General features: G+C 46.5%; 2 protein-coding genes across 5 annotated transcripts in view; one reads left to right on the top strand and one right to left on the bottom strand.

Moving 5' to 3' along the window:
* The first annotated feature begins 3,818 nt into the window (after window positions 1-3,818).
* On the top strand, window positions 3,819-22,044 carry mntb (MAX network transcriptional repressor b). The gene is made up of 5 exons (XM_020453188.2): window positions 3,819-4,141; window positions 10,045-10,654; window positions 11,818-11,971; window positions 15,548-15,740; window positions 18,558-22,044. The coding sequence occupies exons 1-5, from the start codon at window positions 4,069-4,071 to the stop codon at window positions 19,316-19,318; spliced, it is 1,791 nt and encodes a 596-aa protein (XP_020308777.2). The 5' UTR covers window positions 3,819-4,068; the 3' UTR covers window positions 19,319-22,044.
* LOC109864431 (septin-5) overlaps window positions 21,988-22,849 on the bottom strand; it is a 28,425-nt gene continuing 27,563 nt past the window's right edge. For all 4 annotated transcript variants that reach the window (XM_031797335.1, XM_020452219.2, XM_031797333.1 and 1 more), the window contains 2 exons: window positions 22,566-22,677; window positions 21,988-22,458 (listed from right to left, as the gene is read on the bottom strand). In XM_031797335.1, the coding sequence (XP_031653195.1) occupies window positions 22,387-22,458; window positions 22,566-22,677 (184 nt within the window). In that variant the 3' untranslated portion in view covers window positions 21,988-22,386. The remainder of the gene's footprint in view (window positions 22,459-22,565; window positions 22,678-22,849) is intronic.

Here is a 22,849-nt window from a genome sequence, read left to right as displayed (position 1 = left end):
TTGTCGATTTCTGAGGCTGGTAACTAATGAACTTACTCCTCTGCAGCAGAGGTAACTCTGGGTCTTCCTTTCCGGTGGCGGTCCTCATGAGAGCCAGTTTCATCATAGCGCTTGATGGTTTTTGCGACTGCACTTGCACTTTGAAGAAACTGTCATTTCTCTGTTATTTGAGCTGTTCTTGCCATAATATGGACTTGGTCTTTTACCAAATAGGTCTATCTTCTGTATACCACCCCTACCTTGTCACACAACTGATGGGATCAAACGCATTAAGAAGGCAAGAAATTCCACAAATTCACTTTGAACAAGGCACACGTTAATTCTAATGCTTTCCAGGTGACTACCTCAATATTTGTATTGATTTATTTCACCTTTAACTACACAAGTCAGTTAAGAACAAATTCTTATTTACAATGATGGCCTAAAATGCCTCATGAAGCTTGCGAAAATGCCAAGATTGTTCAAAGCTGGCATCAAGTCAAAGGGTGGCTACTTTGAAGAATCTCAAATATAAAATATATTTTGATTTGTTGAACACTTTTTTTGGTTACTACGTGATTCCATATGTGTTATTTCATAGTTTTGATGATTTCACTATTATTCTGCAATGTAGAAAATAGTACAAATTAAGAAAAACCCTTGAATGAGTGGGTGTGTCCAAATTGTCAGGTCACCTTATTAATAATGCACCGTTCACTGCTCAAACACACCTGCTCACTCCCTCCCTCCCTCACCCACAGAGCTATTACTGTATCACAGAGGACCGTATCTTGGCAACAGTTGCCACGACGGTGAATGCATGAGCACCTTTTGCAGCCTTTGTAAAGAGAGAGAGAGGTGGATTGTCAATCCCTAAGTCAACAACAGACTATGGGAGGCACACAGTACTATTCTATTCCACATCAGGTAACTGATGCGAGCAGTAGAATCGGATTTTAAAAAACATTAAAATACACCTTATGGAACAGCGGGGACTGTGAAGAGGCACTGACACGCATACATATGATAAGACACACTCTACAAACACGTACACATGGAAGAGTAGCTGCTGCCTTGGCATCTTGTCTAATGGGGATCCTTAATAAATACAAATACACTATTTTCTTCCTACAATTTTGTATCAAAAAGGGGAAATGGGAGGAGAGAACGGAGTAAAGGAGGTGGAGTTAAAATGAAGGATAGAGAGAAGATAGAAAGGGGATGAGAGGAAGGATGGAGTGTGAAGAGGTTAAAGGAGAGACACCTACCTAGACCCAGGTTGCCCTGAGTTGAACTCTGTTTCTCCAGAGAACCACAGGAACAGAAACTCTAGCCTACTTCTTTCTCCACACCCGCAACATTGTGAGACTAATCCCAGAGATAGTCCTGGTTTGTTGTCATACACATGCTAATTTGGTACAGTATTTATCAGTTGATTTGATTGTTATTTTGTCCGAACGGAGAACAACAGATTTGGCGTGTACGTGTCTGTCTGTGTCTATCCCCAGTTCATTCGCTTGTGCTCTTTCCCTGTCTCTTTCATGAATCTGTAGCATTTTCCTTCTGTCTCTATATTCTCTTTCTTGCTTGCTCTCATCTATATTGCTCTCTTCCCTCCCTTTAGTAGTGCCGGTGTTCAGTGTTAATGAGGAGGGTAAATGGCTGAACCATAAATATATCTGCACTCATCGATTGATCAGCACCTTTTCTGTCTGTAATCAACATGGAGGTGGAATATTTCTCCCTGAACTGATCATAGTGAATCATGCATGGCTTTGGTATGTGTGCATTTTGTGGCTTTTTCTGAGGCCAATGTGCTCATTGAGTCTCACACACAAACGCTTACACACAAACACATACTCTTTCACACCTACATTGGTGGTAGGGGATAATGTCTGGGTTCAGTGTTAATGAGGAGGGTAAATGGCTTATCCATACGCATGTGTGTGTGTGTGTGAGAGAGAGAAAGAGAGAACGAGCATGCAGTAAAGCTAGAGCAGCCCCTACGCACTTCTGAGCAGTTGTTATGATTGGTCGAGACAGTCCGACTCTGTGATGAGAGCAGAGGGTATTCCACTGAGCTCTGTCCAATCACAGACTGTTACCATGCAGGGACACACACTGTACCAGCACATCCACACACACACACGCTGTACATGCATAGTCAACAACTCATATTGACACACACATGCATGTCCAACAACACACACACTGGTTCCCTCGCTTGTGTTGAAACTCTGAGCCATCCCCCGAGTCTCAAAAATGACAACATTAGGGGTGAGCGTGTGGGAGGTGAGAGAAGTAGAAGGAGGAGTGAAAGAGAGTAGCTGGGAGCGGCATAACGTAAAAGAGTTAGGGAGAGAGAAATAGAAAGTAAATGGTAGAGAAATAGAAAGTAAATGGTAGAGAAATAGAAAGTAAATGGTAGAGAAATAGAAAGTAAATGGTAGAGAGAGAGAGAGAGAGAGAGAGAGAGAGAGAGGGAGAGGGAGAGAGAGAGAATGGCTGGCCATTGAGGTAGTATTGCAAGTGGCAACAACTACAAAAATGCCTTAACATCAAGACAATGACCATCAGATTTTTTACAAAGTAAATAAATGGGCAGTGAGATCCATTAGTGCTGCTTTCTGCTGTTGGTCATAGTGGTCTGGTAGGATGTGGAACGGTCAAGATGGCCGGGTCCATAGCAGATACCGAGGAGTTGGAGAAGTAGCTGAATGAACGACTAGACTCCTTAGAAGTTGACCAGGCGGTGTATGGAGCTTATATTTTAAAAGTAGGAGAGTGGTCTTAGCGGAGTTGCTAACAAGCAAATGATTCTGGGTTTTCAGGGATACAGCTAATTCAACCTAGCTTCCTTTTTTTGCTGAAAACCGGATGTGGGAACTCCACTCAAGCATTTTCTTGTACGCCTGCTATGTTAGGTTAGGAGGAGAGTCACGAAAAGAAGGACGACACACTGCTTGGAATGCTATCTGCGCTTTTTTGGAGGGCGAGAAACTTGAAGGCGTCTGCAAAGAGATCATCAGAATGTGGGTAGAGAGCGGTGCTGTCTGCAACCAAGAACAAATATGATATTGATGCATTGACCATTGCCAGTCTAATAGATAAGATTGTGGTGAACCAGAAGTCCAGAAAGAGGAAATAAACTAAAGAAGCAATTCTGGCTCAATATGCCAATAGCTGCTTTCCCCCCCCCCCCCACTTTGGGACACTGTCAGGTGAAATGTTTTGTTCCCGAACAAAAACACGTATATTTTTGCCTATCCCATAGTAGCACTATAGACATTAAAAGCAGATTAGCACTATTGCAAATATAAGATGACATCTTTATGTTGTCGAGCAGATGCCCCGCCCCCCTCTGTGTGACTGACAGGTCCGGGCGAGAGGGAGCGCATGTAAATGAGCCGCGCTCGGGCGGAGCGGGTGCCCATGTGGACAGGCACCATGCCTTGTTGTTCTGTGCACTCATTGGCCAATTCGCATCGACATGTTTTAATGCACTGCGGGCCAGGGGAAGGGCTAAACCCTGGAGAGCGGTCCCGAGTGGATCACACGGACGGAATCTCTCAGGGACTTTAGAGTCCCGCCAGGCGTTGATGCCACGCAGTTTAACGTCAAAAAGCGACCCAAACGCTTTCATATTCATAGACGCAATAAACGTTGGACTTTTGGAGCGACGGTGTCTGGCCTGTAGTGTGTACAGGCAGCAGGCCACAGGCGGTATAACCCCTCTGTTTGGTTCTGATGTCCTCTACATACAGTAGCGCTCACCCTGCCGTCTTTTACCCCAGGCTGTAGTAACAGGGAGGGGTAGAAACGTGGAGGGCGGGCCCTGACTGCATTCGCCTTGTAATGTATTCCCGTGATCGCATCGCCATCTTGTTGCAATCCCTCTTTTACGTGTGAGAAAGCATTTATCCAAGGAATATATTTTTACTAATTTTCTTTCCGGTGAGAGGAAGAAAGGAATAAACTAAGTGCGCGTTCGTGTCTGCTGCGTTCCAGACAGTGCTCCCAGGCGGATCTCGGCTGTGCCTTTTTTCTTCTGTCCTGGGCGATCGGGTAGCCTACGGTGAGGGGCGCACGATGAGCATCGATACTCTTCTGGAAGCGGCCAGATATCTGGAATGGCAAGCCCAGCAACAACAGATCACACATGGTAAGAAAGGGGTACTCAGGTGGGAACCGGCGGGGGGCCTGCGTGAGTTCACAGTCTAGGTAAACCTTTGGAATAGCAGGATTAGGCTTGGTCGGTATATTGGGGGGGTCCACACCTACTTTAACCCCGAACGGTCATGCATTCCCACCGATCAGCCTAGGTCCTGCTGGGAAACATCGTTTTCACTCAATAGCCTGTTCATGGACCCTTTATCGGTCATTCATGAACATAGAACAACTGACCCTCTATAGTTTAACTAATGCATTTATTTTCATTTATCAATACGGGAGCAGGAGGTATTTTTCTACCTCGGTTTCCGGGTTAAATCCCAGCTATATATAGCTTTGCTGCTACTAATATGCGCACTCTGTCTATGTGTGGCTAGTTATGCTGTATCTACTGACATATTGCCGCGCGTTCTGCACTCCAGAACGCTTCTGTATTTGTTTCGGGTTGGCTCCAAAGCCTGTGTTGTTGCTTGCTACAATGTTGCAACTGTGGATCACACACACGCGTGTTACTATGTTACAACAGTACATTACATGTACTATGTCATCATTAGTCTTCAGTCTTTTATACTCTTGGAAATTCTTAACATGTTTTGGGCGTAAAAGATAGGTCGAGTAGGGTTATATTTGTAGCTTGATTTGCAGTAGTAGACTAATGATTGCAGAATTTTGGCAAGGCTATTGATGGTCGATGTTGCAATCTGGTCTCAGAGCATTTCGTATTATTCGTTATATAAATCCGAGACACTATTTAACATGATATGTTATGTTTGGTATGCTTACATAAGACAGATGGTTACTTAAGGCAAAAACGAAAGAAGGGTGGTTGGTTGAGGTGGACATGGGTGGGTGTATAATGCGAAGTCTAGCAACCCCAAAAGTTGTCAGTTCAAATTTTATCACAGACAACTTTATCATTTTTGATAAATAGCAACTTTCAATTACTTACTACATTTTAGCTACTATGCAACTACTTAGGATGTTAGTTAACTTAAAAACTTACCCAAACCCCTGGCCTAGCTAACGTTAGCCACCTAACTAGAATTTGTAACATATCATACGTTTAGCAAATTCATAACATATATTATGAATTGTAATTTGTAACATATCGTACGAAAATAGGTGCTGGACATCCACAAATTAGTACATACCATACAAAACATAACATATCATACTAAATGGAGTGTCTACGTACAGAATAATACAAAATGATCTGATACCAGGTTGCATAGGGCGGTGGCAGGCAGCAGAACAACCGGAGAGGCTCCTGCAAGCAGGCTCTCTCTTTTACATAATGCTCTGACATTGCTCAGATATCTTATGACACTCCGGGGCGGGACACACACACAACCTTACTCCCTGTCCAGCTGTGTGTGTGAAACGTCAAACACAGCATGGGTGTCCGTTTAACAGGGTTGTGAACTGAATCACAGTTATTCACAGGATATTTCATCGACGGTTGGTGATTTATCGCCACATATTGGGAAGAAGGCTTTTTGTTTCACTCATCTGGTGACGTGTCAGTTCATCCACACGCCCCTAGTGGCACATGCATACCGTGTGCCTAAGAGGACCTGCCCCCGACCACCACGTGCATGCCAGAATGACTGGCGCACAGGTCACAGTGGGGGGAAAGTAGGGCAACCCCCCCTTTTCTCTCCCTCTCTCTTCCTTTTTCTCAAATTAAAAGTATATGGACACCTTTCTCCCTCTCTCAATGAAAGAGTTATGTAATTAATGTTAGCATGTTTTTAAATCTGGAGCAGGGCTGAAAAGAAACAGTGTGTGTGTGTGTGTTGCATGTATGTACACTACATGACCAAAAGTATGTGGGCACCTGCTCATCCAACATCTCGTTCCAAAATCACAGACATTAATATGGATTTGGTCCCCCCTTTGCTGCTATAACAGTCTCCTCTCTTCTGGGAAGGCTTTCCACTAGATGTTGGAACATTGCTGTGGGGACTTGCTTCCATTCAGTCACGAGCATTAGTGAGGTCGGGCGCTGATGTTGGGCGATTAAGCCTGTCTCGCAGTCGGCGTTCCAATTCATCCCAAAGGTGTCCGATGGGGTTGAGGTCAGGGCTCTGTGCAGGCAAGTCAAGTTCTTCCACACCAACCTCAACAAATCATTTCTGAATGGACCTGGCTTTGTGCACAGGGGTATTGTGATGCTGAAACAGGAAAGGGCCTTCCCCAAACTGTTGCCAAAAAGTTGGAAGCACAGAATTGTCTAGAATGTCATTGTATGCTGTAGCGTTAAGATTTCCCTTCACTGGAATTAAAGGGGCCTAGCCTGAACCATGAAAGACAGCCCCAGGGGTTCGATCCCAGGCTGTGTCACCGCCGGCCGTGACCGGGAGCCCTATAGGGCGGCTCACAATTCGCCCAGCGTCGTCTGGGTTAGGGGAGGGTTTGGCTGGGGGGGGGTCCTCCTTGCCCATCGCACTCAAGCGATGACGGGCCGTGTGCCTGCCAGCTGACTTCGGTCGTCAGTTGAACAATGTTTCCTCCGACACATTGGTGCGGCTGGCGTCCGGTTAAGCGAGCAGCGTGTTAAGATGCAGCGTGGTTTGGCGGGTCATGTTTCGGAGGACGCATGACTTGACCTTTGCCTCTCCCGAGCCTGTTGGGGAGTTGCAGCGATGAGACAAAATCACAACTACAAATTGGGGAGAAAGCGGTTGTACAATTCAAAAAGGGGAAAAAAAGAACAACAAAAAACCAGCCCCAGACCATTATTCCTCCTCCACCAAACTTTACAGTTGGCACTATGCATTGGGGCAGGCAGGTTAAGGGCGCTGTACTGCAGCGCCAGCTGTGTCACAAGAGACACTGGGTTCGCACCCAGGCTCTGTCGTAACCGGCCGCGACCGGGAGGTCCGTGGGGCGACGCACAATTGGCCTAGTGTCGCCCGGGTTAGGGAGGGTTTGGCCGGTAGGGAAATCCTTGTCTCATCGCGCACCAGTGACTCCTGTGTCGGGCCGGGCGCAGTGTGCGCTAACCAAGGTTGCCAGGTGCACGGTGTTTCCTCCGAAACATTGGTGCGGCTGGCTTCCGGGTTGGATGGCGCTGTGTTAAGAAGCAGAAGGTTGCCAGGTGCACGGTGTTTCCTCCGACACATTGGTGCGGCTGGCTTCGGGGTTGGATGGCGCTGTGTTAAGAAGCAGTGCGGCTTGGTTGGGTTGTGTATCGGAGGACGCATGACTTTCAACCTTCGTCTCTCCCGAGCCCGTATGGGAGTTGTAGCGATGAGACAAGATAGTAGCTACTAAACAATTGGATTCCACAAAATTGGGGAGAAAAATGGGTAAAAAAACAACAAACCCCCAAAAAATTCTAGCCAAATCCAGTCATTTGAAAAGGCGACCACAAACTTTTGTATGTATGTGTGAGAACTTTTTCAGAGCGGAAGAGAAAGGGAGTCTGGAAAGTGTGCTTATCCCCCAATCCCCGTTGCAATGCAGAGGTCCATCTCTCCCTCGCAACCTAACTCTTGTTTTCTCATTTACTTATCCGTTACTTTCTAAATGTAATCCATTAGTTACTAGTTACCTGTCCAAAATTGTAATCAGTAACAATCTAATTACTTTCAGTTACTTTTAGACGACTTTTTAGACCAAAATGAATATTGCCAATTGAATGACATATACATATATATATGTATATGTCCTTTATCCTAATTATATATATATATATATATATAAGGATAAATCAATTTTAGAGTTTACATAGCTGGCCATAAGTGGATGCTGCATTTAAATGTATGGGTTATGTAGGATTCTTCTAAATCATTGCTTTCTACTTCAATAGAGATATTCATTTGATTAGGCTATATCTTTAGGCTGTCAGATTTCAAGTCATTCCAATGAATTTAATACCACTTGATCTTCAAGAATTGGACTTAGAAATATATAGATTAGCCAAATAGTTTTACCTGAGCATAACCCCAAAACAAAGGACTTATTAGCCTACTCTGTTGTTTAGGATTTTGTTGTCATGAAGAACTGATTGGGCTCATTGCTTCGAGTTGCAAAATAAATACTGCTCTCATGGAATGGCATGCTTTGTGCACTTACCCATTTTTTTTTTTGTACCTTTATTTAACTAGGCAAGTCAGTTAAGAACAAATGATTATTTCCAATGACGGCCTATTTGCATGTGAAAATGAATGAAATATGCTACATTTGTTATAGGCCTATTGTTCACGTTTTTTGTTGGTGACACTTTGAAACCTTGATCATTTGCAGCTGTTTAAAGTCTATCAAAAGTGTGTGAGTTTGAGCATGTTAGCATGTTAGCATGTTAGCATGTTAGCATGTTAGCATGTTAGCATGTTAGCATGTTAGGCCTATGGAAAAAATCCCAGGACAAATTAGATTGAGCAATAAAAGCCCCAGTCATGGTCGTGTTATATGAAACTCATTTTTGCCCGTATGTAAAGCACAATACCACGGAGGAGTTTAGAAGGGAGGAACACCCTCAAACGTTTATTCCACACAGACTGGATACTCACTATGCAGCTGTTGCAAGAGCACATTTTTCACTGGCTGTCCACTGGTTGCAAAAACAATGCTTGAAAGGCAGCTTAAACTTCTACAATTAAACCATATTATTGGGTTAAAATACAGACATAGGCCTAAACATTTGCTTACAGCCTTCCACAACAACGTGCTCCTGAATGGCGCAGCGGTCTAAGGCATCTCGGTGCAAGAGGCGTCACTACAGTCCCTGGTTCGAATCCAGGCTGAATCACTTCCGGCTGTGATTGGGTGTCCCATAGGGCGTTGCACAATTGGCCAGGGTAGGCCTTCATTGTAAATAAGGTTTGTTCTTAACTAACTTGCCTCGTTAAATTAAGGTTGAATAAAAACCATCTGTAAGGTGCAATTAGCTAAATGAGAGAGCAGCAGTGTGATTCACATCATTGGGCTATGTAGATATATCAATAATAAGTGATATCCATATCGCCCGTAGGCCACACTCTTGCTGTTGTCCTTATCTCCAGTTGGATGTACTGGATAATCCTTGGATGCTGACAGCAGTCATGCCATTGGACTGTAGCCTACAAAAGCCCTTTCCCGCGATTCATCACACCCATTCGGTGTGTCATCAATATGGTCTCTGACTTGTGGTTAGACTCGCTCAGGTGGAACAAACTGAAACTTGTGCCTTTTTTCAATGTGTGTGTGTGTGTGTGTGTGTGTCTGTCAAACTTCTAGCAATGTACACACAGTTGGTTTTGTAACTGTATGTACAGTGTATATTTGATATGTAGTACATTTAAGCATGAGTGAACTCCGTGGTGTGTCACCTTTTTTAGTTAGTGTTCTTGCCTGTGGGATCCCTCGTGTCGTGTGCATCTAAGTTTGCCTTGGATCTATGGTTACTGCCGTTTCATTGAGCATGCTCATTTAAGACAAACCCCTTTTGTCTAGTGTGTGTCTGTGATTTTGCTTGCCTGTGTGTCTGCTGTGTGCTGTGTTTACTGATGTGCATATGTGTTGACCTGTGTGTGTACGTGTGCATGTGTATATGCGTGTCAGCTACACCGTGTTTGGTGTGCGTTGCGCATGTTGCCGGCTCCAATGACACCGCTGAGTAGACCCATTCAACCCACCAGCCTATCACAGGCCTGGACCAAGGGCTGTCAGAGAGAGACCCTGTCCTCACGTCCCATCGGTCGGTCTGCCTCTAGGATGACATCATTATGTGTGTGTGTGTGTGGGGTGGTGGGTGTTCACCACTTCACCTAAGACAGTTTTGTCTGTGAGATATAAATTCTACTACATTTTTGTACTGCTATACGAGATGAAGCCTTGAAGTGCCTAAATTTCTAACCATCATCCGCCTCTCTCTTTCCTCCTATATGTTATTCTTCTCCTCGCCCAAAGAGGAGGAGCGTTGCAGAGAGAAGGCGGAGCTTCACAGCCGGGAGGCAGAGTCCAGACGAGCAGAGGTTGTGACCTGTGCGGACCAGCCAATCAGATTCAACCATGTCACCTGGGGGCCATCACAGCATTGGCCTGAGTCATCACAACATTGTCAGCACCAGCACCTCTCTCCCTCCTCTCACCCTCTTCCCCTCTCCCTCCCTCCTCCCCCCATCTCCATCGCTGTCATCCCCATGGTACCCGTTGTCACAGCTACGCCCTCTGTACCGCCCCTTCCCGTCATCACGACGATCGCTGCTGCGGCAACCTCGCTCCACCTCGGAGGCACCCAGGTGATGAAGGGAGGCTCCTCCCCTACTCAGCAGCAGCCAATCCAGCGCCAGCTGGCAGCCCAGGTGAAGGCGGAGCCTAACTCGATGACACCACAGACGGGCGGAAGCCCTAGCCAATCCCAACCTCCAATTCAGATTCCGTACCCGAACTCCATCATCACCAAAGCCGCTTCCCAACATGCACTACTTCCACAGCAAGCCATTCCCACGCAGCCACGCCCAAACGGAACCATCATGGATGACCTGAGAGGGTTGGACGGGAAGAGACGACCTGGAGGGTGAGAGAGTCCTCGCTTTTGAGGGCATACATTTTGCATGGATTTTCACTGATCACCGACTAAGGATAATAATAACGACTATAATAAAGGAGTAGTTATTTAGGATGCAAGGTGATTTGTAGATCAGCCAGTCAACAGTGGAACACCACGAGTGTAGTTGAACAAATTAGAATGTCATCGAACATGCACAGTGTAGTCAAACATGATGGCATGTAATCGAACACGCACAGTGTAGTCAAACATGATATCATGTAATCGAACACGCACAGTGTAGTCAAACATGATGGCATGTAATCGAACACGCACAGTATAGACAAACATGAGGTCATGTAATCGAACACAAACATGATGGCATGTCATCGAATACAAACAGTGTAGTCAAACATGATGGCATGTCATCGAACACAAACAGTGTAGTCAAACATGACGGCATGTAATCGAACATGCACAGTGTAGTCAAACATGATGGCATGTAATCGAACACGCACAGTGTAGTCAAACATGATATCATGTAATCGAACACGCACAGTGTAGTCAAACATGATATCATGTAATCGAACACGCACAGTGTAGTCAAACATGATGTCATGTAATCGAACACAAACATGATGTCATGTAATCGAACACGCACAGTGTAGTCAAACATGATGGCATGTAATCGAACACGCACAGTGTAGTCAAACATGATGGCATGTAATCGAACACGCACAGTGTAGTCAAACATGATATCATGTAATCGAACACGCACAGTGTAGTCAAACATGATATCATGTAATCGAACACGAACAGTGTAGTCAAACATGATGACATGTAATCGAACACGAACAGTGTAGTCAAACATGATGTCATGTAATCGAACACACACAGTGTAGTCAAACATGATGACATGTAATTGAACACGAACAGTGTAGTCAAACATGATGGTATGTAATAGAACACACACAGTGTAGTCAAACATGATGGCATGTAATCGAACACGCACAGTGTAGTCAAACATGATGTCATGTAATCGAACACGCACAGTGTAGTCAAACATGATATCATGTAATCGAACACGCACAGTGTAGTCAAACATGACGGCATGTCATCGAACACAAACAGTGTAGTCAAACACCAACAATTGGTGTGGAAGTCAGTTTTTATACAGATGTTGCGTTTTGCAGAGCTGGAACCAGAGAGGTGCACAACAAACTGGAGAAGAACAGAAGAGCTCACTTGAAGGATTGTTTTGATACACTGAAGAAGAACGTTCCAAACGTAGATGAGAAGAAGACCTCCAACCTCAGTGTTCTACGCAGTGCCCTGCGATACATACAGGTAGGATACATGTGTGTGATGTTAGGTTGGTTTTCTCTTTCCCTCTGCCTTTTATCTTGCTTTTCTTGTTCTCATTCTCGCTCCCAATTCAAATATTTTTTCTTTTCTTTATTAGCCAAAATTCACAGAAAACATAGCGATTAGAGCTGTATTCTAATTAAGCTACCATTTCCTTTTTCTCTCATTCCCTCCCTCCCTCTCTTTTCCTGGATCCTTGGCCACGTGAGTTGAGAGCACATGGCTAACGCGAGCTCAGTGACGTCAACCCCCCTCCCTCCCTCTGCCCCGCTTGGCTATGCCCCTCCCTCACCCACATGGCAGAGTGAGAGAGACACACTGAGCACACTCTGTTCTGCTGCTGCTCAGCTCTTTGTCTCTACCTCCCTCTCTCTCTTTCTGTCTACCTCTGTTTCTCTCTTTTTTGCACTGTCATCCCTCTTTCCTTCTCATGCTTTCTCTTTCCAGTTATACATCCCTTTCTCTCCCCCTTTTCCTCTCTTTCTCTCCTCCCCCTCTCTCAGTTTCTGCCCTTTAGAACACTTGGTAACCATAGAGACAGGCGGCAGGTGGTCAGAACACTGCAGGAGGTCCAATTCTTTACTCAGTGTGTGTGTGTGTGTGTTTGTGTTCCGGGTGTATTTATACAAGGATGTGTTTGTGGAATTGTGTGTTAAGTCTGCAGGGTTTGTACTCACACCAGCACAAAATGAAAAATATTATGCTGATTGATGATGAGGATCATGATGACGAACGAAGGCTTTTCAAAAATAGGTGCTGTGGTTGTTTTGAGGAAGATATCTCCGGAAGCACACTGGTCACTGATACAATGATCTCTGGGAGGGTATCGGCAGGAGATCTCCATCCTAGTGATGGGGAGAGAGAGAGGGGGAGCAAAGAGAGATGAGGGAACCTTAGAGGGTGGTAGGAGATACACGTCATGGCCAAAAGTATGTGGACACCACTTCATATTAGTGGATGTCTATTTCAGCCACACTCGTTGCTGACAGGTATATAAAATCGAGCACACACATGCAATCTCCATAGACAAACATTGACAGTAGAATGGCCTTTACTGAAGAGCTCAGTGACTTTCAACGTGGCACCTTCATAGGATGCCACCTTTCCAACAGGTCAGTTTGTAAAATTTCTGCCCTGCTAGAGCTGCCCCGGTCATCTGTACGTGCTGTTATTGTGAAGTGGAAACGTTTAGGAGCAACAATGGCTCAGCTGCAAAGTGGTAGGCCACACAAGCTCACAGCACAGAACCGCTGAAGTGTGTAGCGCATAAACATTGTCTGTCCTCGGTTGCAACACTTACTACCGAGTTCTAACCTGCCTCAGGAAGTAACGTCAGTACAAAAACTGTTCGTCGGGAGCTTTATGAAATGGGTTTCCATGGCCGAGCAGCCACACACAAGCCTAAGATCACCATGCGCAATGCCAAGTGTCGACTGGAGTGGTGTAAAGCTCGCTACCATTGGACTCTGGAGCAATGGAAACACATTCTCTGGAGTAATGAATCACGCTTCACCATCTGGCCGTCCCACGGACGAATCTGGGTTTGACGGATGCCAGGAGAACACTACCTGCCCAAATGCATAGTGCAAACTAACATTTGGTGGAAGAGGAATAATGGCCTGGGGCTGTTTTTCATGGTTCAGGCTAGGCCCCTTAGTTCTAGTGAAGGGAAATCTTAACATTATAGCATACAAAGACATTCTAGATGATTCTGTGCTTCCAACTTTGTGGCAACAGTTTGGGGAAGGTCCTTTCCTGTTTCAGCATGACAATGCCCCCATGCACAAAGCGAGGTCCATACAGAAAGGGTTTGTTGAGATCGGTGTGGAATAACTTGACTGGCCTGCACAGAGCCCTGACCTCAACCCCATCGAACACCTTTGGGATGAATTGGAACACCGACTGCAAGTCAGGCCTAAACGCCCAACATCAATGCCCGACCTCAGTAACGCTCATAGCTGAATGCTGCGGGGACTTGATTCCAATGTTCCAACATCTAGTGGAAAGCCTTCCCAGAAGAGTGGAGGCTGTTATGACAGCAAAGGGAGACCAACTCCATATTAATGTCCATGATTTTGGAATGAGATGTTCAACGACCAGTCCACATACTTTTGGCCTTATAGTGTATATGGAAGTGGGGGATGGCGGAAAGGAGAGGGGGATGGCGGAAAGGAGAGGGGGATTGAAGGGGAGATTAAGGAAGAGAGGGGAGACGTCAGCTGGATCAGTAAGCTGGAAAACAACCAATTACATGACTCTTTAGATGAAATTCCACCTTTTATATATCTTCCAATTAGATTCCTCCTTATAAACTGTCACTCTCCTGCTCAACTGCAGAAACCCTTGTGGATGTTGTTACCAAGGAAACGGCTATGTGTGGCAGGTGTTGCCGTGGTGTTGGAGAAGCAAGTAGACCTAATGAGCACACACACACACACCAACCTGCGTTTCTCTCCTGCACCACCATGCGTGTCATCATCGTGAAGGTGTGTGTGCTGAGCTGGTCTGTTCACCAACACACACAATTACACCAATACACACAGTTAGACAAACACACTCGCAACCAGACACCGAGCCAGTTGGTCAATGAATAGTCAGTGGTGCACTGAGAGAAGGAAAGGCTATCATACATATAGCTATCAAAATTACTTGTTTCATTTCTTCGCTGATATTGATGAATGAATATGCAATGTAAAAATGAATGATTTGTCTCACATGATATAGGATTATCAATATGATTAATGGTACAACAAACCACACAGACTGTAGAAGCGTATAGGCTAATCCTGATCACTGGACTACACACACACACGCCTCTCTTACAAAGCTCCAGTAACACCTCTGCAGAGAGAAATGGGAGCCCTTTGAATGTTGAGCCGGAATGGCGTGTTCCTGGCTAGCAGTGAATGTAGTGTATTTGGAGGGGTGGGGAGAGAAACTGACCTCGCGTGTGGACTCCATCACGTGCCTGCTAAGAGTAAACCGCTTTGCTCACTGAACTCAGTGCCCTGTAGTCGGATCATGTGATGTCCCTCTCTCTCCCTTTTTCGTTTGTTTGCTATCCGTCTTCTCCTCTATCCCATCTCTATTATCGCCGCCATCTTGTGATCTTCTGTTCTCTAACACTTTCTTTCCACCCTGTGCTCTCTCTTCCTCTCTCACTCCCCCTTTCTCCCTCTCAGCAGAGTTGCGTGTGCCTGTGTTTAGGAGCCCCTCAGACCACTCAGTAACTTGGTCCGAGAACCATTTGTCTGCATGACTACTGCACGCCTCTCTCTCCCTTTTCCTCCATCACGTCTTCCCCTCGCTCCCTGTCATAAGTTTACTCTTCTCATCTCCATGTTGTCTGGAGTGCACACACGCACACGGTTGGGTCAGTTCTGGGCAGCTGTTATTGGTTTACGTGAAATGTGTGTTTGCATGTGTGGTATGAGCAAGGAGTGTGTTAATGTCCTTTTCTCAGACTTTGAGAATGAGTTTAATTTACGGTAATGTGTAACAAGTGTGTTGGTATTACATATGCTGATGTGTGTGTGTGTGTGTCTCCCCGTCCCTCAGACTCTGAAGCGAAAGGAGAAGGAGTATGAACACGAGATGGAGCGTCTGGCGAGAGAGAAGATCTCCACGCAGCAGAGACTGGCTGAGCTGAAGAACGAGCTGAGTCAGTGTATGGACGTTATGGAGATAGACAAGGTTCTCAGACAGACCGTACAACCAGAGGATGACCAGGCTTCTACTTCTACTGCCTCAGGTACACACATACACATTTGCAGAAGAACGCATGCTGTGTGCATACCAGGGTTTCCGTCAGAAACACATTTGACCGTCATGCTTATCAGTCTATAGCAGCATTTCCCAAACCTGGTCCTGGGGACCCCAAAGGGTCACCTAGCACTACACAGCTGATTCAAATCAATCAGCTAATCATCAAGCTTTGATTATTTCAAAATCAGCTATATAGTGTTAGGGCAAAAACCAAAACAGGGACACTTTGGGGTCCCCAGGACCGAGTTTGGGAAATGCTGGTCTACAGGTTAATTTGCATAATATAGTGGAATTAAATTGCCGTGTGTGTATTTTCATTAGGCTACATGATGACTATCTTTTTTATCCAACACAACTGTCACACGTACACAGCATACAGAGCCTATTTTGAGCAGGATGTTTCTCTTGCAGCTCCTCGGCTGGTGCTGCTGAAGTACAACGTGTGCTTTTGTAAAAGCCCGTTCATTGTGCAACAATTTGAAATGCAATCTTGTTTTAAGTTTTGGTGAACAATTAAAAAGAACTAGGCCTACTATTTTTATTTCTCAATTGGTAGCCTAATTGAAGCACGCCTCCCATTCACCATTAAAGTGCAGGCAACAGCCTATCAGTGCGTCACCACCACTTTACAATGTGAGCTGGAGGCAGTATGCATTCTGAAAACACAGGCCTACTTAATAGTTTGAAACCTGACTGTTTTACTTCATATTATAAAGGCATGTCTTACCTTGCTTCATAGCAGCCTATAGGCAAATCTGACCAGGGACGACTTACCTTGCTTCATAGCAGAGCAGCCTGTAGGCAAATCTGACCAGGGACGACTTACCTTACTTCATAGCAGCCTATAGGCAAATCTGACCAGGGACGTCTTACCTTACTTCATAGCAGCTTATAGGCAAATCTGACCAGGGACGACTTACCTTGCTTCATAGCAGCCTATAGGCAAATCTGACCAGGGACGTCTTACCTTGCTTCATAGCAGAGCAGCCTATAGGAAAATCTGACCAGGGACGACTTACCTTGCTTCATAGCAGAGCAGCCTATAGGCAAATCTGACCAGGGACGACTTACCTTGCTTCATAGCAGAGCAGCCTATAGGAAAATCTGACCAGGGACGACTTACCTTGCTTCATAGCAGAGCAGCCTATAGGAAAATCTGACCAGGGACGTCTTACCTTGCTTCATAGCAGAGCAGCCTATAGGCAAATCTGACCAGGGACGTCTTACCTTGATTCATAGCAGCCTATAGGCAAATCTGACCAGGGACGACTTACCTTGCTTCATAGCAGAGCAGCCTATAGGCAAATCTGACCAGGGACGACTTACCTTGCTTCATAGCAGCCTATAGGCAAATCTGACCAGGGACGTCTTACCTTGCTTCATAGCAGAGCAGCCTATAGGCAAATCTGACCAGGGACGACTTACCTTGCTTCATAGCAGCCTATAGGCAAATCTGACCAGGGGCGTCTTATCTTGCTTCATAGCAGAGCAGCCTATAGGAAAATCTGACCAGGGACGACTTACCTTGCTTCATAGCAGAGCAGCCTATAGGCAAATCTGACCAGGGACGACTTACCTTGCTTCATAGCAGAGCAGCCTATAGGAAAATCTGACCAGGGACGACTTACCTTGCTTCATAGCAGAGCAGCCTATAGGCAAATCTGACCAGGGACGTCTTACCTTGCTTCATAGCAGCCTATAGGCAAATCTGACCAGGGACGTCTTACCTTACGTCTTACCTTGCTTCATAGCAGCCTATAGGCATAAAAAACATGATCAATTCAGGTTGATTCACCTCTCTACTCGCCTCACTGCCCCCCCTCTCTTTTTGGTCAATTCCCCTCCCGTTAGGCCTACATACGTTTACTGCTGGGGACATATGCAATTGGGGGAATTGGTCAACAAAAATTAACATTCAAAAGGCCAAAAAATGTACACAGTGAATGTGTAAGAATTGTCAGGAGACAAGCTGAGCCAGCCATTCTGGAGAGAGACTCACCTCTTATCTATGCCACCACATCTCTCCCCTTCTTCTTGTCTCAACATTAGAAATTAGACTCGAGGCACAGATCTTAAGATACTTTTCACTGACAGCCGCAACTCAATTGGCGAGGCCTATTGCCATGCACCAGATTGCTGTGATCCCAAATAGACATAGGCCCTACAAGCTTGTGATTTGAAACAATCCACAGCTATATAAAACACATCCTCGATTCCTTTGTGGCTAAGCCATGCTTTCTGGTGATTTTATTTGATTTATTTGCCAGGAGTAATTATTTATAATTTGAATTATTTGATAATTTTGTCTACTTCCTAGCCTATTTGACTCGCCGCCTATGAAAGACTTCATGTGCCATTTCTCTCCTCTTCTATTGGTTTTCATATCAACTTTCTTCCGTTGTCCAGAAGCCAAAAGGGTTTTAACACGTTTTCATCTCTATCACAAACTGCTCTTCTCAGTTTCACTGTTTAGAATGGACTTTTCCCTCAAATTACATTTTGGTTTTCAAAATTGTGTTTTATTGGCTACTTCAATACAGGAGTTGCATGTGCTTCTAAAATGAATGACCATAATCTATATGTGATTTCTGTCATTCTGAGCACCGTGAGTGGATGCCCTAATGGGTTACGTACCCAATGCATATGGGTCCGGTAAATTTGTCGGATGGATGGTATATTAAAATCTTCCCGTTCACTTTGTCCAGCGCCACAGAAACCCTGGTGTAGACATACATGTCAATATGTGTGATGTGTTCTTATAGTGACATGTGCTGTATGAGTAATCGCTCTCCCTCTCTTTCAGAAGGAGAAGACAACTTTGACCAGGACATTGATGAAGACCTCTCCCCTCCTCCTCCACCCTTCTCCCTCCCCATTATACAGGCCAAATCATTCCTCACTCCTCACCTCTCCATCACACACAAGACCCTTTCCTCTGGGGTTCTGACCAGCCCCTCCCTCTTGGCCCCCCCGCCTCACCCCCAAGCTATCGCCCCCGCCCCCCCACCTCACCCCCATCCGACCGTCCAAGTCTCACCCAAAGTCATCACCCACCCTTCCGTCATCCAGGCTGTCAATCACGTCCTCCCGGCTAATCACAAACACCTTACGCACATCGCTCCCTCTCCCAGTCCTGCCTCCTCCATCTCGCAGCCAATCACAGCAGCCGCCGCCGCTGCCCACCAGACAATCACGGCCCAACCCATCGGACACATCACCGTCCACCCTGTGGCCCACCTGGGGGGTCCCCTGCCCCCCCACATGTACCCCCAGGGATTGACGGTCTCCCAGCCCACGGTGTTGGGGCATATCACCCACACCTTCACCCACCACACTCTTCCCCACGTCCAGGCTAGCCATGCTACCGCTAACGTGCCCCAGGTCAATGGGGCGGCTGTGCCTGGCCAGTGTGGCTCGTCCCTGGGGAAGCCCACAACCATGCTGGCCCACCACCACCACCACCACCATCACCACCCACAGCTGGTGGGACAAACCACCGTCCTCAACCCAGTCACCATGGTGACTGTACCACCCTTCCCTGTTAGCACACTCAAACTGGCCTGAGAGACAGGACAGGGAGGGGAGAGAGTGAGAGGGCGCGAGAGACAGCGGGAGGGAGAGAGGGCGTGACAGAGAGAGAGAGAGGGGGCGACAGAGAGAGAGAGAGAGAGAGAGCGCGACAGAGGGAGAGGGCGCGACAGAGAGAGAGGGCGCGACAGAGGGAGAGGGCGCGACAGAGAGAGCGAGGGCGCGACAGAGCGAGGGAGGGTGCGACAGAGAGAGCGAGGGAGGGTGCGACAGAGAGAGAGGGCGCGTCAGAAAGAGCGAGGGAGGGTGCGACAGAGAGAGGGCGCGTCAGAAAGAGCGAGGGCGCGACAGAGAGAGAGAGGGTGCGGCAGAGAGGGAGAGGGTGCGACAGAGAGAGAGCGGGGGTGCGACAGAGAGAGAGGGGGTGCGACAGAGAGAGAGGGGGGGTGCGACAGAGAGAGAGGGGGGGTGCGACAGAGAGAGAGGGGGGGGGTACGACAGAGAGAGAGGGGGGGTACGACAGAAAGAAAGGGTGCGAGAGAGGGAGAGAGAGAGAGAGAGAGAGAGGGAGGGTGCGAGAGAGAGAGGGAGGGTGCGACAGAGAGAGAGAGGGAGGGTGCGACAGAGAGAGAGGGAGGGTGCGACAGAGAGAGAGGGAGGGTGCGACAGAGAGAGAGGGAGGGTGCGACAGAGAGAGAGGGAGGGTGCGACAGAGAGAGAGGGAGGGTGCGACAGAGAGAGAGGGAGGGTGCGACAGAGAGAGAGGGAGGGTGCGACAGAGAGAGGGGGAGGGTGCGACAGAGAGAGGGGGAGGGTGCGACAGAGAGAGGGGGAGGGTGCGACAGAGAGAGGGAGGGTGCGACAGAGAGAGGGGGAGGGTGCGACAGAGAGAGAGAGGGTGCGACAGAGAGAGAGAGAGGGTGCGACAGGGAGGGAGGGTGTGACAGTTCGCTTCAACATTTGCTACACAGTGTGACATTTGTACCATTCAACGTTTTGCTCCCGTTTGGTGAGTATAGCGAGGTGTGGCCTGATCAATATGGGTGTGACCATTTGAAATCTCAAAACTCATGCAGCAACACCATATATTAATCGCCCTCTTTGCCTCTGTAATCACAAAGCTTATCAACTGGTCGTTCAGTACAGTTTCCGCTGAATTCAACGTTGCACACCGTTCTGTCGTACTGAATGCAACCCTGGACTCAAATCACAATCTGACGGAGAGGGCAGGAAGAGAAAGAGCGAGTGAAGCCGTTGGTGCTCATTGATCCCAGGTACCAAGGAGTACATGATCAGGTTGATTCAGACTACAGGATTTGTGACCAGAACATTCCTCCCCAGAACATTAACTCTCAAGACTTATGGGTAGCACCCAAATTGTACCCGATTCCATATATAGTGCACTACTATGGGCCCTAGTCAAAATAGGAAGTGAATAGGAAATAGGATGCCATTTGGGACAGATCCATGGATGACCTCATACATGAATTGTTCTCGAGGACACTGACTCCTGTTATAGCCAGAGCCTGCATTGGGTAGCAGTCACCTGTAGACACAGGTTGTCTACCCGCCGCCAGTCTTTCTCGTTCCCTCTCTCATCTCCTCAGACGCACTAACGTAAGATGAATATTCACTCAGGCATCAGGGGTCCTACTCATTCATTCATAAAACCGTACCACAACATTGCAGCCTCATCCAGGACTGCTCTTCTCCTGCTCATTGCCCCCCCTGCTGCCCGTCTCCCATCATAGCCACTGAAAACCTTATCCTGGTGTTAGAACAAGGGAACAGCTCTGGGGGCTGGACACATAGCATACCTGCTGTGTATGTGTGAGAGAGATAGTGAATTATATGCCCCTTTGCCAGCCTATGCATGTCTGACTACGTTCGAGTCACCATCATATATGTATGTAAGCAATCTCATATGGTCCTACTGGTTGTTTCAGGTGTGTGTGTGTGTGCGCGTATGCCTATATTCAGTAGGTTTTCTATTCTACACTATGGTGGATAAATCTACTGTTCCTGGTGCATGGTTCTATTTCTGTTGTAGCATTTTGACGTGTGTGTGTGTGTGTGTGTGTGTGTGTGTGTGTGTGTGTGTGTGTGTGCATGCAGCGCGCTCCTGTCGGTGTGTAATCAGTCATAACATTCTCCTTCAACCATAGCACTGTGACAACCTTGATCTACACCCGGAGATGATCTGAGAGCAAGCAGAAAAGCATTGGGTGTGATGTCCCTTTTGTGTTCAAGTGTGTGTGTTTGGTAGGAGAGCGACTGAAACGTGGGGGGGGGAACTAAATATTTTCTCTTTAGAACACTCTGATGTTTGACTTTTCTAATATATGTGTGTAGGTACGTATGGGTGTATTTTTGTATATGTGTGATTGTATGCACGTTGTTTTGCATATACATGTGTGTATTTTACTCTTTAACCTTGCATGTAGATTGCGATTTAGGTTCCGTTTCAATGTAGTTTTTTTTTGTATGTTTCTTTCTGGGACCATGTACAATATTGTATGATGTGGGCAGGATCTTGGACCTCATGCTACAATGTTATTATATATAAATATAAAACACAGATGTTTTCCCTATGGAGAAAGTTGAAGTTATATATCGCCTGTACACTTTGGGCTGCCTTTTGGATCCAACTGTCCACCATGTTTAAAGATAACAACAGTACTACAAACTATTCATTAGGACAAAAGTATGATGAAAACAAATAATAATGAAGATTCTTAATAAATCATATTACATTTACTACACACTGTTTGTGCTGCTTCTTTCTTTCTGACACTTCAACGGTCTAAGTTGACACCTCAGGTATGTCGGTAATCAAGACTAGGCCACAGCATTACTAACAACGTTTACAGGACCTCCTTATTTCTCAGGGAACAAAAATGACATGGGTTCAGAACATTCAGATGCAGAGGATTCCTGCCCCATCTCATCTCCATGGAGACCTTGAAGGCTGATACACCAATGAGGAGAATGGTGCTGGTTTGAGTGAGGTTGTCACATTTCTTCCTCTGATGCAAATTCCCTCCTTCCCTTTTCTAGGTGTCTACAGGAATGGACCTCAGAGGCCCAGGAGGATTGTTGGTAAATCAGTAGTCTGGTTTCTGTCCTTGTTGCATCTGCTCGTGGATCCTCTCCAACACCTCCTGCATCCTCCTCAACTAGAAGGGAGAGAGAAGGTCAGGAAAGTTAGTGTTTGTGTGTCTGCAATACATCCAGGTACGGGTGTGTGTGTTGTCGGTCTAGGAGTGCACGTGGGTGTTCTCACCTCCTCGTCCTTCTCCCAGATGAGCCTCTCTGTCTCGCGGTCTACAGGGGCCAGTGGGAGTGGGGTCATGGGGAAGTCAGCGCTGCTCTCACTCTGAATCTTATCACGCAAGCTAACACACAGAACAAAACAAAGGTCAAATAAATTGTCATTCTTTTTGTGCAGAAAAACCTTGTAGCACAACCGTTGTGCCAAATGTGTTGTACATCAGTACAACTTTAGTGTGTATGGGTCTGGGTAGTTCTGTGTACATCTATTCTATGTGTGTGTGTGTGTGTGTGTGT

This window comes from Oncorhynchus kisutch, linkage group LG19, assembly GCF_002021735.2.
Source record: "Oncorhynchus kisutch isolate 150728-3 linkage group LG19, Okis_V2, whole genome shotgun sequence".
Lineage (NCBI taxonomy): Eukaryota > Metazoa > Chordata > Actinopteri > Salmoniformes > Salmonidae > Oncorhynchus > Oncorhynchus kisutch.
This window is presented reverse-complemented; position numbering and strand designations above follow the sequence as displayed.

Coding starts and splice junctions, on each gene's coding strand:
- mntb (XM_020453188.2), top strand. CDS start 4,069: ATGAGCATCGATACTCTTCTGGAAGCGGCCAGATATCTGGAATGGCAA. Junction 10,655..11,817: donor GGGAAGAGACGACCTGGAGG/GTGAGAGAGTCC, acceptor TGCGTTTTGCAG/AGCTGGAACCAGAGAGGTGC. Junction 11,972..15,547: donor GTGCCCTGCGATACATACAG/GTAGGATACATG, acceptor CCCGTCCCTCAG/ACTCTGAAGCGAAAGGAGAA.